At 42.8% G+C, this 15532-nt stretch overlaps 1 protein-coding gene across 1 annotated transcript; it reads right to left on the bottom strand.

Moving 5' to 3' along the window:
- Nucleotides 1–227: 227 nt before the first annotated feature.
- On the bottom strand, nt 228–7324 carry bcl2l10 (BCL2 like 10). Its single transcript, XM_039770311.1, has 3 exons — nt 7226–7324; nt 3017–3426; nt 228–608 (listed from the first exon to the last, which is right to left on the bottom strand). Exons 2-3 carry the CDS (start codon nt 3419–3421, stop codon nt 486–488), a joined length of 528 nt encoding a protein of 175 aa, XP_039626245.1. The 5' UTR covers nt 3422–3426; nt 7226–7324; the 3' UTR covers nt 228–485.
- Between the last annotated feature and the right edge of the window lie 8208 nt (nt 7325–15532).

Below are 15532 nucleotides of genomic sequence, written 5' to 3'. Positions count from 1 at the left end.
GATTGCCGTTTTATTTAAGTTTTTCGAGTTAAGAACTACAGTATGATCAGGTCCAAATATCAATGGAGATTATTTAGGTCACTGAAGTACATTTTTAAAGTGCGTCTCAGAAATGTCCTTCTACATTTCATGTTTCCATTACACTTACCATTCATACAACATACCGATAATCCAAAATGCCAACATACAGCTTCAAGGTCCCAAATCATTTTGTGAAATGACAGCACTTTTTTTTTTTTTTCTCTGCTCTCCTTTCTAACTCCAAGCCCTTCTATTGAAATGAGTGTCTTTGTTAATAGCCTTTGTTGCCAAACACTGTCTTACAGGTTTTAGCAGGAGTTGGGGAAGGAAAAAAAGAAGGAGGGGGAAAACAAAAACACAAACAGGTACAAAATATATATTTTTTTATTTTTTTTTTTTTTTAACTTTAAAATATATGGTCTAAATAGTTATTTTTTTATGGGAATGTAGAAGTAGTAACTGGTCTATCGCACAAGGAGGATGGCTAGGCCTGCAATCCCAAAGCCAGCTGCTGCAAACAATGCTGTCTTCATGGAAGAATCTGAATGGGAATCCTTGGAGTTTTGGAAATATTTGCTAAATCCATCCTAAAGAAAATAAAAAAAAAAAAAAAAAAAAATTGTTAAACAGAATCTTACCTTATTTATAATAAGGGTTTGAAACTCAAAAAACAAGAATAAAAACACTGTCTGTTTAAAAGCTGCCCATTCCTTCTGTCAAGGAAATGCTTTTCAGATAAGGAACTGAATTTACCTCAAAAGGAAATTACAAGAACTGTGACGTGTTGAGCAGACGTGTTTCAAGGCTGCCGCTCTGGGCAGTAAAAAAAGTTTCACTGCTTAAAACAAGAGAGCAGATCTGCTTTTCTGTGTCTACTGTATGTGCAGTCAGCATTAATTGTGTGTTTGTGCAGCAGAAGAACTCTGGTAAAATAAAGCCCACGATAATACAGAATATGGCACTTTAGATGTGTTAAAATGCAAGGTTAAAATACACAAAGGAGTAATGTAAAAATACTTCAAATATTCATGAAACTATTTTCAGCCCTGCCACTACACTAGCTTATAAATCTCTCTTCAATAACTGAACTTTGTTCACTGCTTAGGATCCACATTCATAGTAAACATGCAGCCATTTAAACAAAGGCAGGATAATAAAGACATGCAGCCATTTCTCCAGCGTGATGCAAAGGATTCAAATTTAAAGAATGCTTTCCATCTTGCCAAACAGATAATACAAGGTTCATGAAATGCACTTGGACTTCCATTTTGTAGTATTTCCACCGTGTAAATAAAAATGATTCCTCGCTTTCAGTCACAAAGGGGTTAGTTAACCCCTACAACCACCCTGAACGATCCAAAAAATTTCCATTCAGGGCCCCCGGGGGAACCGCAAGGTGCAGGGCTGTAACAGATAAAAAGGATCTCAAGTGGGATCTCACTAAATTACTAGGCACACGAGGCCTACCATGTAATCTAACAGGCGGCTGAAGATGCTAGCAATGCCCCAGACACAGATGCGAGTGACTATTACTAGCCACTGTGCCACCTGACAAAGATTTTAAAAACCACACACCCCGACATTGAACGCCTCCATTATTATTATAAACACACAGTATGTGATGGAAGAAGCGCGCAGGTGATCAACTAAACTCCATTAAAACCTGGCAGCTTTCACAACAGTTTATGTGATGTGTTAAAAGGCCCAGCTGCAGTTGGCCATCGTTTGCCAGATGTATGTAAATCACTCCCAATCTTTTATTCCTTCCGGAAACAAAAAAATGAACTAGTTTAAACAAGCTATGAATAAAAAAAAAAAAAAAAGTCTTACCAAAAAAAACCCTGAATGTGGAAGTTAAGTTTAGCCGATTCATACAGCAGCTGAAAAATACGCCATGTTTCACACACAACATGAATGAACAGAAACCATCAGGTTATTCACTTTGTGATTATTATAAGCAACTCAGGAAAAAAATGCAAGAGATATCCAAAGACTCTTTCATAATTTAACTGCACACTGCATTGACTCGAGATGAAATATTTTTACAATGGAGACAGAACACCAGTCGTTTGATAGTTAGGGCACAATTGTATCTTTGAACTGCCAATCTTTAATAAGAGGCAGAATGGCGAACAAAACCATCTGTGACCTTTGTCTGGGCACATCACACATTAACTTTTGGACCAGACTGCCAAGGAAATGCATGTGGTAAAGCAGGCACGTGAAAGGTTAAAATCTGAACCCTGCACATTCCAGAAGAATGTATTCATTTCACATCCGGGCGTCTCTTGACGGCTAGGGAACGTACCACAAAAATGTAAAATACAGTCTACAGAAGACATTGTTCCTGGCACAGACATGTTTGCATTCCATAAATAAGTGCAGCTTTTTGGATTTGAAGTTCTCCTCCTTTAAAACTGTAAAATGACTAATATTTTCTATAATTTGCAAATAAGGAAAAAAAAAGTATATATACATCCTTTAGTGTGTAGCAGAAGAAAGCCATTAACTAGCAGACCATTTGTTTCAAATGATTTACTGTCGTCCGATGACAAGTTAAGCAGGTTCGAGTCAGGTACGCCGCCACTGCTTTATATCTTTCATGGTTTGGTCGCGAGAGAGATTAGATAGGAATGACACAAATTCCTCGGTTATATTTAACAGGCATCTGAGGAAGGCGTCGGTGGGTTCAGAGCCACACGGCACTCAATTTAAAACTCAAAGGGGGGGAAGTCTTCTGGCCGTAGACCACCCTAGCAATGACGGGAAGGAATGCATTTATAAAACAGCAGACCAGATCCTTAGATGAAAACTTCTAGAATCCATTTATGGTAACTGGGGCAGATTTATAAGTAAAAATAAGCTTGGGAGGATTTATAGAAATAAATAAAAAAGGGGGTTGGAGTAAAGAGATTAGATTCTCTGGTGTGTTTCACCAACATTCAGGATTACAAGGTCTTTCAAAACAAAAAGAACACACAAAATTGACCCTTACCCAGCCTCCATTTTGAGCCAGCCACTCTGCCTTTTCAACCCCCAGGTAATCGGCAATCGTATCCGCCAACTTGTTACTGCAGTCCGTGCCAGCGCCTTTCGAATGGAGTTCCTGGGCCAGCAATCCAGTGAAGGTGAAGAGGCTAACAATACGGCCCCAGTTTAATATCCCATCTCCTACCATTTCTTCCATTACTCTCTTGAGCTTCACACCATAATCTGGGGCACAACAGGAAATAAAGTTTTGCAGCAAGGAGTTCAACTTGTGCTGGTAGGTCTTCTCCATTTCTTTAGCAAGGCTGCACATTATTTGGACTGTTTTGCTGGGAGGTGCCCTTTGAACTCCTATGCAGTGGTCAATATAACCCTTTGCAACTTCGTATGTTTCCTTCCTATAACAGGGCATGTTCTCTATTTAATACAAAAAAAAAAAAAGGGAGAAGCACAAATCAGCATGAAAATTAAGAATGAGCAAAATCACATGACTGTGTTTAACAGAAGTCGTCACAACCACTAGCCATCCATTCATTTCTGATCCTACAGTACGAGGAAAGGGGCAGGTACAAGGAAGGAAATGACCCCAGTTATAAAGGAAATACAAAACTCACACTTTCAACGTACAGCAACATGTATCAAGGCACATTTAATGTGGACGAATGTCCTAAATCACAGCCATCATACTCGACATACTGGACTTCAAACCCTTGTGGTTGTGGGTTCAAATCCCACTGCTGGAGATAATTAGCGGTGAAAACTGGTCGATTGTGAGAATGAAAACCTGCAGCCACTGCGTCCCTCCAGACCCGGAGCTCAGCACCCGCGGTTTAGACGTAATAAAAGCCTGGTTTAGAATAATTTGTATAGCAGTGCTACTGCATCTGTGTCATTTCATCCGCCCATCCATTTTCCAACACGCTGAACAGGGGTCTGCTGGAGCCAAACCCTGCCAACACAGGGCACAAGGCAGGAACCAATCCCAGGCAGGGTGCCAACCCACCGCAGGGCACACACACCAAGGACAATTTCAAATCGCCAATGCGCCTAACCTGCATGTCTTTGGACTGTGGGAGGAAACCCGCGCAGACACAGGGAGAACAAGCAGACTCCACACAAGGAGGACCCCGGAAGCGAAACTGTGAGGCCACCGTCTGTGTCATTTCCCTCTTTAATATTTGCATCCATGATGCAGGATTTATCAAAATACACCAAAATTTATTGCATAACGTTACAAATTTAAGACACTTCTGTGCCAATGGTGCATAGAACAGTCAGACTATTCCAACTACCATGGCTGCTTTAGCATTGTTAGAAGGCATCACAAACTGAAGAATTAGAAAAGAGTGCATATTCAGAGATCATATTGATTTCTTGTCCCATGATGGATGACGACTGGCTTCCAAGTTCATTTACATTTCCAAGAGTTATCGTCTTGGAGTTATGTACTCAACTGGGGAGTTTGACATTAAAATGCTGCCCTTCTAAGCCAATGATCAGAGTTCACAACCCGTTGGAGGAATTGATCGCTCTTTAAAAGTTATGAGGTCCTCAATAAACGTCTTTTTGCAGGCAGTATGGCGTAGTAGTTAAGACTTTAAACCCATGGGGCTGTGGGCTCAATTCCCACTTCTGACACCATCTGACCAGGAGCAAAGCCTGTCCTCCAATTGAAAAAACAAAACAAAGGTCACCAGTTGTATCTCAAGTGCTGTCATTCACCTTGGAATAAAAGGCACCAGCCAAATACGTAATAGATATCTAACAGAAAGTGAGGAGACGCTAAAGAAATGCACATAAACACATGGAGTAGAGCAAACAAAGGAACATGCCAAACGGGAATCCTCACAGGGCTCCATGTGCGGAGCGAGGGACGGGAACTCTGCTCAACAATAGTTGAGCCATAAGGAAACTGGCACTCTCCTGCCTCAAATGATAACTCAATCCCATCACCTGTATACATTAAAATAGCAGACACGAGTAAATCCAGGGTGCGAGACCATGTTTAGCAAAAAATATCAAGAGATGATGCAGGGCTGTGGGGCAACTGAAGCCCAACTCTGCAATCGTAGGTCACAAAGCTGGAACTTCCATCACTCAGAATTTCAAACTGTTTTATCTAAGCTAATCTTAGAAAGAAATAATAAATACACACACAAAAAAAATGAAGACTTCTTTTAAACCCACAGAAATACTGAACAGTAAAAACTGCAATCAAAATAAACTCAAACTATACAAGAAGAAAAATCATATTTAAGGCTTCATATACATCAGTTACTCATTCCCATCCACGTCCGCCACATAATGACGAGTGTTTAAAGATTATAAAAAAAAAAAAAAAGAAGAAAGAAAAAGCACCGGGTCATCAAAATTCGGCTCCATGTAACATGCAGTGCTGCTCTAGAAAGTCAAAGGAAGGCACTGAGCCCAATTTTTAGTGTCACTTGGTCAGTTTAAACACTTCTTGATCTTTTCACGACACTAACGTAACAAAATGAAGATTTTGGACGAGGTGGCGCTGTTGATTTATTAACTAAAGAAAAGGAAAAAAACTACAAACATCCGTTTCTATTGAATTCATTCAAGTTAAAAGGAACACAGGTTGAGATTTAAAGATCCCTAATGTGCTGCCTTGAGCCGAGCTGTGAACTAAGCTGCAAATCTTTTGAATGAACAAGAAAAAACCACATTAACAGAGTCTGCCTGTTCTCCCATATGGCTGTTGAAGAAGATTATTTTTATTCCATTTCCCAACACAAAGCTTGACGGCTTGTAAGGGAGGTAATTTGGGTAGGTTTGCCATCAGGGCAGGCCCGTGGCTCCGTGTCACTAAACTGAACAAAGCAGGTACAGGAGATGGACGGAGGACACACTGGCTAAGGCTTTGGACTTCAGACCCGGCGGTCGTGGGTTCAAATCCAGCTGCTGACACCGTGTGACCCCCCCACTTCAGCTGCTTGTGCTCCCATTAGAAAGACAAAAGAAACGTAAGCAATTGCTACCTCCGAAATGATGCCAGTTTGTCTTGGGTAAAAGGCGTCATACACCATATACCATCTGAACTGGTTTTCAGGCAGCAGTGCTGGGATGGCAGTATCAAGGACTGGCTCGTCTTTGGACAGCCCCTTAAAGTTCACCGTTGTGTATGTTTTAAGACTGACTTTTTACTAGCAAATGCACTCTTTGCACAGGTAGACTTTTTGAACACCGTAATCCCTGAATAGGAAAAAACAAGTTTTGACGAAAAGAGAGCAAATAAACCAAAATGTCCACTTGCGTAGAATTATGAAAAAAAAATTAAGCACCAATATAACGACTCGATTTGAACAGTTAATTTACGATTCCAGAAGAAAATGACCAACACATTTAAGAACTCATCCTGTTAAAAGGTCACAGAGCGCCTAACCCAGCACAAATGAACAGAAGCCCACCCTGGACAATTAGTTCTATTAATCAGTCCGACAGCCAGTCCTCGGTCAGAGGGAGACTGGAAACTACCACCTTACCCGTTAATCCAATGTTCAAATAAATACAAACAACATTAAGCTTGAAGTCACCTCGCAGCCGTCACTGACTCGCGTTCAGCCACGGGGCATTTAAACCCCTCATTTAGGCATGAAGGTGGCGGATAGTGCGAATTAAAGGTTACACAGACCGCCCCCGCGATACAGGTGAACCATTCCGAAACTGAACACTTCAGCTTTACAGACTAGAAACTGACAGATGACCAACGGGCTTGAGTCTCAGTAAACCCACATTGACGGCATCCACCTCCGAGTCCGCCTACACAAAGAAGTCTCAACGTCCACATTGGGGTCTTTTTTTTCAGGGCACTCCAAACTTGTGAGTCAAGCCTTCCAGCGAAAGCAGAACCGGGAGCCAGTTTCTTTTTCATTGTACCAACACGATACACCTCCCACTTTTCACACGAAACCATTGTCTAGAGAGGATCCCAAACTGCCAGCGCACCCCAACGTTAGCAAAAAGGCGAGGCCATTCAAACGCACAAAGGAGAGGATCCGTGGCGCCCCCTTCCCGTTTCCTATTCTGGCACCACTTCCTTCTCAATACATTCTTTACATATTAAAATTAACAGTAACACTTCGGCGATCAGTAGTATTACAAATACAAAATAAAACTGAGGAGGGCCGCTTTGCCTTTCCGAACTGTAAAAATAAGAAAGAAAAGTAATAAAATAAAAAGAAAAAAGCCTCACCCTCCCAGCGACAGCAGCAGCCCTCGCTCCCCGAATGCTAAACGCGAAAAGGCCGTCCTTTCGAAAAGCGCGACTTCCTGTTAGCTGTCGGTCTTTATTCATTTACGTAATAAAAAAAAAAACCAAAGCCACGCCCCCTAACCGCCCTCATTTCACAGTGGAAAAAAAATGCCAGGAGCGTTTAAATCCGACTAGCAGAAGAGAAGATACCCACAGCGATTAAAACGATTTGGAGGTAGAAAAAGACTAATGTTTATTGTATATGATTTTAATATTATTAATAAGAAATGCAATTGGTCAAAAGGAAGCCATAGCAACGGTGGCGTTCGAGCCGACCAAGCCAGCTGTCTCTGCATCTTCTTGTTTTAAAAAAACTGAATTCACATCACGTTGCCAACCCTGTTTAATCCAATTGAAACCAATTTAATTCCTAAGGAATGAAATAGTTTCCGAAAAAATATATAATAGTTTTAAAACCCAAGCCATTAACTAGAAATCGTGAACAATTCGGATAAAGCACAACAGGGAGTGGTAAAGATGACATCAGACATTATGTATGAACGATTTGAAATAAACTTCGCGAATTGGGCAACAGCTTTGTGATTTCAATACAATTACAATACAATTTATTTTTTGTATAGCCCAAAATCACACAAGAAGTGCTGCAATGGGCTTTAACAGACCCTGCATCATGACAGCCCCCCAAGACAAGAAAAAACTCCCCAAAAAACCCTTGTAGGGAAAAAATGGAGGAAACCTCGGGAAAGGCAGTTCAAAGAGAGACCCTTTTCCAGGAAGGTTGGGCGTGAAGTGGGTGTCAAAAGAAGGGGGTCAATACAATACAATACACAGAAAAGAACAAATCCTAAAAACAGTAAAAAAATTAAAAAAATTAGAAGTACGGAGTAGATGATATCACATAATATGATATGACAAGAGATTCGAGAAACTTTCCCCAGCTTTTATACGATCGTCATCTCTTACACTTTTTATACTCAATTTTAAAGGCTAAAAAAGAAACTTGAAATGAATGCCCGTCTCAAGAGGAAGCCGCCGCCTCGTAGTGCCCTCCGCTCGTTCGGCACGTGAAGACATCACGTTTTCTCTGCATTGCCCCCCAAAGACGTGAGATGACGTCGTACTGGCAAGGAGCCCCAGTCGGAATTGTTCCTGCCTTGCACCCGATGCTCCAGGCAACCCGCGACCCTGCTCACGACTAAACGAATTTCAAAAAAATGGATGGATGGCTTATGTGGTGCTGTGCAAAGTGGTGATGAGCTCGATCTCCAAGGATTCTTCCCTGGATGACATCCTTAATCCGTCAGCTAATGGGCCCTCCAGAATTTTGAATTAATGAAAACATTTTTGCATTACGTTCATACTGGCCTCTTCCGTTATACATGGAAAATGCAAATAATACTAATTTGTTTAGGAATTCCTAGTAACAGCAGCTCTGTGGCTCCGCGTTTCTAGGCTCCGGGATGAACAACGCCTGCAGTGCAACGACTTCGTGACGACAGCCTGGGGATTCCTCCTCTCCGGTCCCGAGGTCGTCTTTACGCGTCGTCTTAGCTACTTCAGCCGGGAGACGCGCGTTTGGAGTTTTATTTAAACTGACGGGTCAGAAATGAGCTTCTCAACGTTAGTAACACATTCGAGCGAACGCATTATTAACATTTTATTGTCTGAAGCGACAGTTCTCCTCTGGCCTGAAGTTAAACTTGACGAGTCGTTTTCGCGTAATGTGAACGGGGCTGCTGAAGTGGCTTGCTGAGGGTCAGCCGACAACTGGGCAATGCGAAGTAAACGGGATGGAAAAGGAGAGAATGATTTATGGAAGGAGATGCAATGGTATGTATAATGAGCACCATTCAAGGTTATCTTATAGGTTGTGAACGGAGGTTTGGGGGTTTAGGTCTCAGAACATCAAACCAGAGACTAAATCACAGGAGACCCAGACTCGCGTTCAAATAGGCCTTTTATCTTTATTTTCATTATCATAATATAATGCAACTCAATACCATCCACTACCTTCCTTTTATTTCTTCCTCTGTCTGCAATTTAGGTTAACTTAATCTCTGTCCACTCTGACTCTCATTCACTTGGCTGAGCAGGACATAACACCATACAGTTGACCCTGGAAACACTTACGGGTTGGACAGTGCAGGGTGAGGGATGGTGCACATCTAAGAGCTCCCCCAGAGGTCTCCGACTTGGCAAAACGCTCCAACTACAACTCCCATGTGGTGAATCCAAACCAGGGCAGCATCAGAGGGCAGACAGCCGTCCACTGCACTGGAAAACATATTACCTTGGCCAGTCAGTCCTCCTGCTGACCATCCATGACACACAGATATGAAAGGCACTATATAATAGATAGACATGAAAGGCGCTATAAGACAGATATATAGAAAAGGTGCTTCAGTATATGACAAATATGAAAGGCACTATATAATAGATAGATAAATATAGATGTGAAAGGCACTACTGTATATGATAGATAGATATTAATTTTAGCATAGTAGGCAAGATAGATAGATAGGAAAGGTGCTATATGACAAACATGGAAGGCTCTATATAATAGATAGATAGGGTAGGTGTTATATGACAGATGTTAAAGGCACTATACAGTATAATAGATAGATAAATATAAATTGCACTGTATAATACATATAGATGAAAGACACTATATGACAGATATACAGAAATGGTGCTATATGACAAATATGAAATGCACTATATAATAGATAAATATAAATGTGAAAGGCACTATATGATAAATATATAGATAAGAAAGGTGCTATGACAGATATGGAAGACACTAAATTTCAATTTCAAAAAATAGATAAATATAGATGTGAAAGGCACTATACGATAGATAGATAGATAGATAGATAGATAGATAGATAGATAGATAGATAGATAGATAGATAGATAGATAGATAGATAGATAGATAGGAAATGTGGTATATGACAGATGTGAAAGGCACTATATAATAGATAAATATACAGTCATATGAAAAAGTTTGGGAACCCCTCTCAGCCTGCGTAATAATTGACTCTTCTTTCAACAATAAAGATAACAGTGGTGTGTCTTTCATTTCCTAGGACCATCTGAGTATTGCGGTGTTTTCCGAACAAAGATTTTTAGTGAAGCAGTATTTAGTTGTATGAAATTAAATCAAATGTGAAAACTGGCTGTGCACAAATGCGGGTCCCCTTGTCATTTTGCTGATTTGAATGCCTGTCACTGCTCAATGCTGATTACTTACAACACCAAATTGGATGGATGAGCTCGTGAAGCCTTGAACTTCATAGACAGGAGTGTCCAATCATGAGTGGTAAAAGGTATTTAAGGTGGTCCATTGCAAGTTGTGCTCCCCTTTGACTCTCCTCTGAAGAGTGACAGACAGCATGGGATCCTCAAAGCAACTCTCAAAAGATCTGAAAACAAAGATTGTTGAGTCTCATGGTTTAGGTGAAGGCTACAAAAAGCCATCTGAGAGGTTTAAACTGTCAGTTTCAACTGTAAGGAATGGAATCAGGAAATGGAAGGCCACAGGCACAGTTGCTGTTAAACCCAGCAGGTCTGGCAGGCCAAGTAAAATACAGGAGCAGCATATGCAGAGGCAGGATTGTGAGAATGGCTACAGACAACCCACAGATCACCTCCACAGACCTGCAAGAACATCTCGCTGCTGATGGTGTATCTGTACATCGTTCTACAATTCAGCACAATTTGTACAAAGAACATCAGTATGTCAGGGTGATGAGAAAGAAGCCCTTTCTGCACTCACGCCACAAACAGAGTCGCTTGTTGTATGCAAATGCTCATTTAGACAAGCCAGAGTCATTTGGACTGATGAGACAAAAATTGATTTATTTGGTCCTAACAAAAGCGCTTGGCATGGCGGAAGATGAACACCGCATTCCAAGAAAAACAACTGCTACCAACTGTCAAAAATGGTGGAGGTTCCATCGTGCTGTGTGGCTGTGTGGCGAGTTCAGGGACTGGGGTCCTTGTTAAAGTCGAGGGTCGGATGAATTCAACCCAATATCAACAAATTCTTCAGAATAATGTTCAAACATCAGTCACAAAGTTGAAGTTACGCAGGGGTTGGATATTCCAACAAGACAAGGACCCAAAACACAGTTCAAAATCTACAAAGACATTCATGCAGATGGAGAGGTTCAATGTTCTGGAATGGCCGTCACAGTCCTCTGACTTGAATATCATCGACAATCTATGGGATGATTTGAAGCAGGCTGTCTATGCTTGGCAACCATCAAATTGAACTGAACTGGAGAGATTTTGTATGAAGAATGGTCAGAAATACCTCCATCCAGAATCCAGACACTCATCAACGGCTATAGGAGGACAGCGTCTAGAGGCTGTTAGATTAGCAAAAGGAGGCTCAGCTAAGTATTGATGTCATATCTCTGTTGGGGTGCCCACATTTATACACCTGTCTGATTTTGTTATGATGCATATTGCATATTTTCTGTTAATCCAATAGACTTAATGTCACAGCTGAAATCCTACTGTTTCCATAAGGCATGTCAGATATTAAAAGGAAGTTGCTACTTTGAAAGCTCAGCCAATTATAAACAAAAATCCAAAGAATTAAGAGGGGCTCCCAAACTTTTTCACATGACTGTAAATGTGAAAGGCACTATATAATAGACAGACATCACTGGTTTTTACTCAGTATGATCAGATGGAGTGGAAAAGGCCGGATGCGGACTGAAGATGAGTGAATAAGGAATGGTAAAAAAAAAAAAGTGAGTACATTAAACTTAAAGCTAAAATGTGTCATGCAGTCATTGAAATGCTGACGGATTCTGTTCACATCACTGACTAATTAATGCTTATTAACTTAGGAGACAAAAGATTCTCTCTGTACGGATATTCTAATCTGCGGTGGGCAGGCGCCCTGCCCGGGGTTTGTTTCCTGCCTTGTGCCCTGTGTTGGCTGGGATTGGCTCCAGCAGACCCCCCGTGACCCTGTAGATAGGATCTAGCGGGTTGGATAATGGAGGGATGGTTGGTTGATATTCTAATGAATGAATCATTCTGACCCTAGAATGCTGCAGAGGAACAAACATCAAATCGCATGTTGGGTTTGTGGAGTCAACAAGCTGGACTCGCGCTACTCAAATATCAATGCCTTAAAATGTAAACCTGCAGTACAACTGAGCAGATCTGGCCACGTCTGACTTCCACCTACAGCAGCAGCAGCTCACTCATTCAAGCCAGAAGTTCTTATGTGGGTTTGGGGGATGTTGATGGTTGTTATATTAAATATCGTGGGGTCCAGTGGCTGTGAGGCATCTGTTGGTGAGGACAGATTCGCTGATCTTGACTTTGCCGGTGATGTGATCTTCATGGAGTCAATGGAGGCTCTGATCAGGACGCTCGAGAGACTGAGTGTGGAGTCTGAGTGTCTGGGCTTGTGAGTGTCCTGATAAAAACCAACATCAGGCCCTTAATGACCTCTTGGGCACGGCCATCAGCAGTGTGTCTGTCTGCAGAGAGAGTGTCGACCTCATCGAGAGGTTTACTTACCTCATCAGTGACATTCACGTCTCTGGTGACTCTTCCTATGAAGTCAGTAGATGGATTGGGAGAGCATGGGGGGCCATGAGGTCACTGGAAAGGGGTGTGTGGTGCGCCTGATATCTCAGCAAAAGGGCAAAGGTCCAAGTCTTTAGAGTCCTGGTGCCCCCTGTTTGTGAGATATGGACGCTATCCAGTGACCGGAGACTGAGACTGGACTTCTTCAGTAACGTGTCTCTTCGGAGAATCCTTGGGTCCCACTGGTTTAACTTTGTGTTGCTCATGGAGTCCCGAATGAGGCACATGGCCTGCATTGTGAGGGAGCGTCAGTTACGGCACTACGGCCATGTGGTGCGATTCCCGGTGGGTGATCCGGCTCCGGTTGGGTGACTGGACCAGGCCAGAGGGACGACCACGTGGCTATGGCAGATAGAGGGTCATTTCCGGAGGGTGGGACTTGACCGTGTATCTGCCTGGGAGTTTCCAACCGGGATCCCGAGTTGTTTCGTCGTGTGGTGGGTGCGACAACGTGCTGTGCCAGTGCCTGCTCCCCGACCTGACCTAACCTAACCTAACCTAACCTGAGCCAGGTTTTATGTATTATTATTTTTTTTTTGGATCTTCTGTGAAGTTTTCCTCTCCCCTTGTAGTATCGGCCTCTCTATCACTTTTCTCTTCAAGTGCAATTCAACCACAAAAATGGCAGTTCAGGCTGACCAGAATATTTTTTATTTTGATATTTTTTGTATTTTATACAAGTGACTGAGGTCAAAGGTCAGTGTTCTGTCACAAGTCGGAGAATTCTGGTAGCTTTGTGTTCTCCGAGTTGTCCCACTCGTAGCCTCGAGTTTGCAGGGCGTTCATGTGGAATGTGCAGCTTTGAACGTCAAATGCACCGCCGCGCCAGGGGCACATGAGCACATCGCCAGCTCGTTATTTTCGTTCTGATTTGTCTCCCGATTCTAAATCCAGCATCCGGTCTGGTCTGCCACCCTGTGCAGTCAGCGATGTCAATAAAAGAACCAACTGGCAGGTGTGTGGCTGCCCAAAAAAACGCCTTCACAGCTGCTGCTCGAGGTTCTCACTCGAATGCAGTTGATCGTTTTGGACTTCAGCAGAGCAGCGCAGGTCTTCATGGGGTACTCGCCCTCCAGCCACACCGATGAAGCTTCACGGGGAGTCCTTTTATGGTCGGGGGGTGATGCATGCCAAAATTAAGACTCACAATGCGGGAATGGTTAGGACACAAGCACTCACATACCCTTCCTGCGCCGCCATTTTGTGTAAAGTGCACTATGGGACTCTGTTTCCGTGGTAACACTCGTACACGAACGAGGACGTTCAACTCTTAATGCCGACTGAGCTGGCCCACATTGTGAGTCTTAATGCTCCGCAATCAAATGCGCATTCTCGCATTGTGAGTCTTAATGTTGGCATGCGTCACCCCCTATACCTTCCTCATCCTCATCAATGGAGTGTCCAGCATTATCTCCCACTCTCTGTGCTCAGGGATTGCCTGAGGAGGCGCTGTGTGTGTGTCTTTTAGGGACTAAATTCACAGCCCTCTCTCGGTTGAGGTGATGTCCTTTCTTTTTTAATTATTAAAGTCAGAGGGCTCTATTCTTCGTTTGCGTGTTTCAAGGGGAATTTCACTTTTTGACTGGCGTGACGTTACCACAGGCAGACGAGTTCTTTCCTGTAAATTTTCATCAGAGCTTGGTGATCGTTAAGATTTCCTTTGGTGTTCCCCAAACTTTCACAGCTGAAGGTCCCTAAATTTCGCCTGCCCCCATATTTGTCTGTCACCTGTCTGTCAAGGTGCTGCCACTATGGCCGTCTCTTGTATTTACAGGAGAAACATCTGAGGTTTTCTTGGTGAAAAGGAATAGACGTGCCATATCAAAGAAATCCCACAACAATACTTCCATTGAATTACCTCTAAAATCAAACCGAAAAATGTTCCTCCCTTCATAAGAGTGCAGCACACAGAGGCCAGCAGAAAGCCCCACAGACTTGCATGACACCATTTTGATAAAGTCTCAGCCGGCAAAACTAAGAGAGAGGGCAGGCGACATCTTGTCTCGTTTCTCGGTTCACTCTCATGCCTGGTCCAAGGGGTGGCATTGGGTGTCCGTCTCTCCCACGGTGCAAAAATGTATCCGAGATTAAAGTGCAGAGTACGGGACATGGAGACGACGGAGACAGTGACGGGGTTGAGCGGGGAGTTGTAATATTGTGGGGTTACCACGTTGTGCTGCTAAGATTCACACCGTTGATAGGACGGCGATTTATTAAATTTTTTTGGTGGGACGTACCCAGTCTTGGCACACACTCACAGACAGAGACACGAAACCAGCAAGTGAATAACTAAGTACATTACATGGAAAACCCAATACAAACAACAACAGTCAGAGAAACCTCCCCTTTCCTCTCCCGCGATACAATTTTAACACAACAATAAACACTCGCAACGATGTCCTTATAAAGTCCAATGTGGCAAAAGCAGGTGAAATGGTTTGGTGTGACGATGACAATCTCGGGAATAGCTTCTGTAATAAATGAGTAAAACAGTCCTACCGGCCGTCCTGAGCGGCGAGATTTCCAGGAACGACTAATCCACCACTCTACACACGACAGGCAGGCACGAGACAGTCCATTCGGCCTAACGGGAAACGATCCAGGGGTGCAGACGACATGTCGGACAAAATACACAAAAACACCGACCTCTCGTTGCTCCGCCGGGCCTCCTT

The sequence above is a fragment of the Polypterus senegalus genome, chromosome 12 (genome assembly GCF_016835505.1).
Source record: "Polypterus senegalus isolate Bchr_013 chromosome 12, ASM1683550v1, whole genome shotgun sequence".
Taxonomy (NCBI): domain Eukaryota; kingdom Metazoa; phylum Chordata; class Cladistia; order Polypteriformes; family Polypteridae; genus Polypterus; species Polypterus senegalus.
The sequence above is the reverse complement of the archived record's forward strand: the minus strand, read 5'-3'. Positions and strand labels throughout refer to the sequence as shown.

Bases quoted from the DNA above. Each gene is read 5' to 3' on its own strand.
- bcl2l10 (XM_039770311.1), bottom strand. From the start codon at position 3,421: ATGCCCTGTTATAGGAAGGAAACATACGAAGTTGCAAAGGGTTATATT. The intron at 609-3,016 runs GTAAGGGTCAAT...TATTTTCTTTAG, and splicing joins TGGCTCAAAATGGAGGCTGG to GATGGATTTAGCAAATATTT.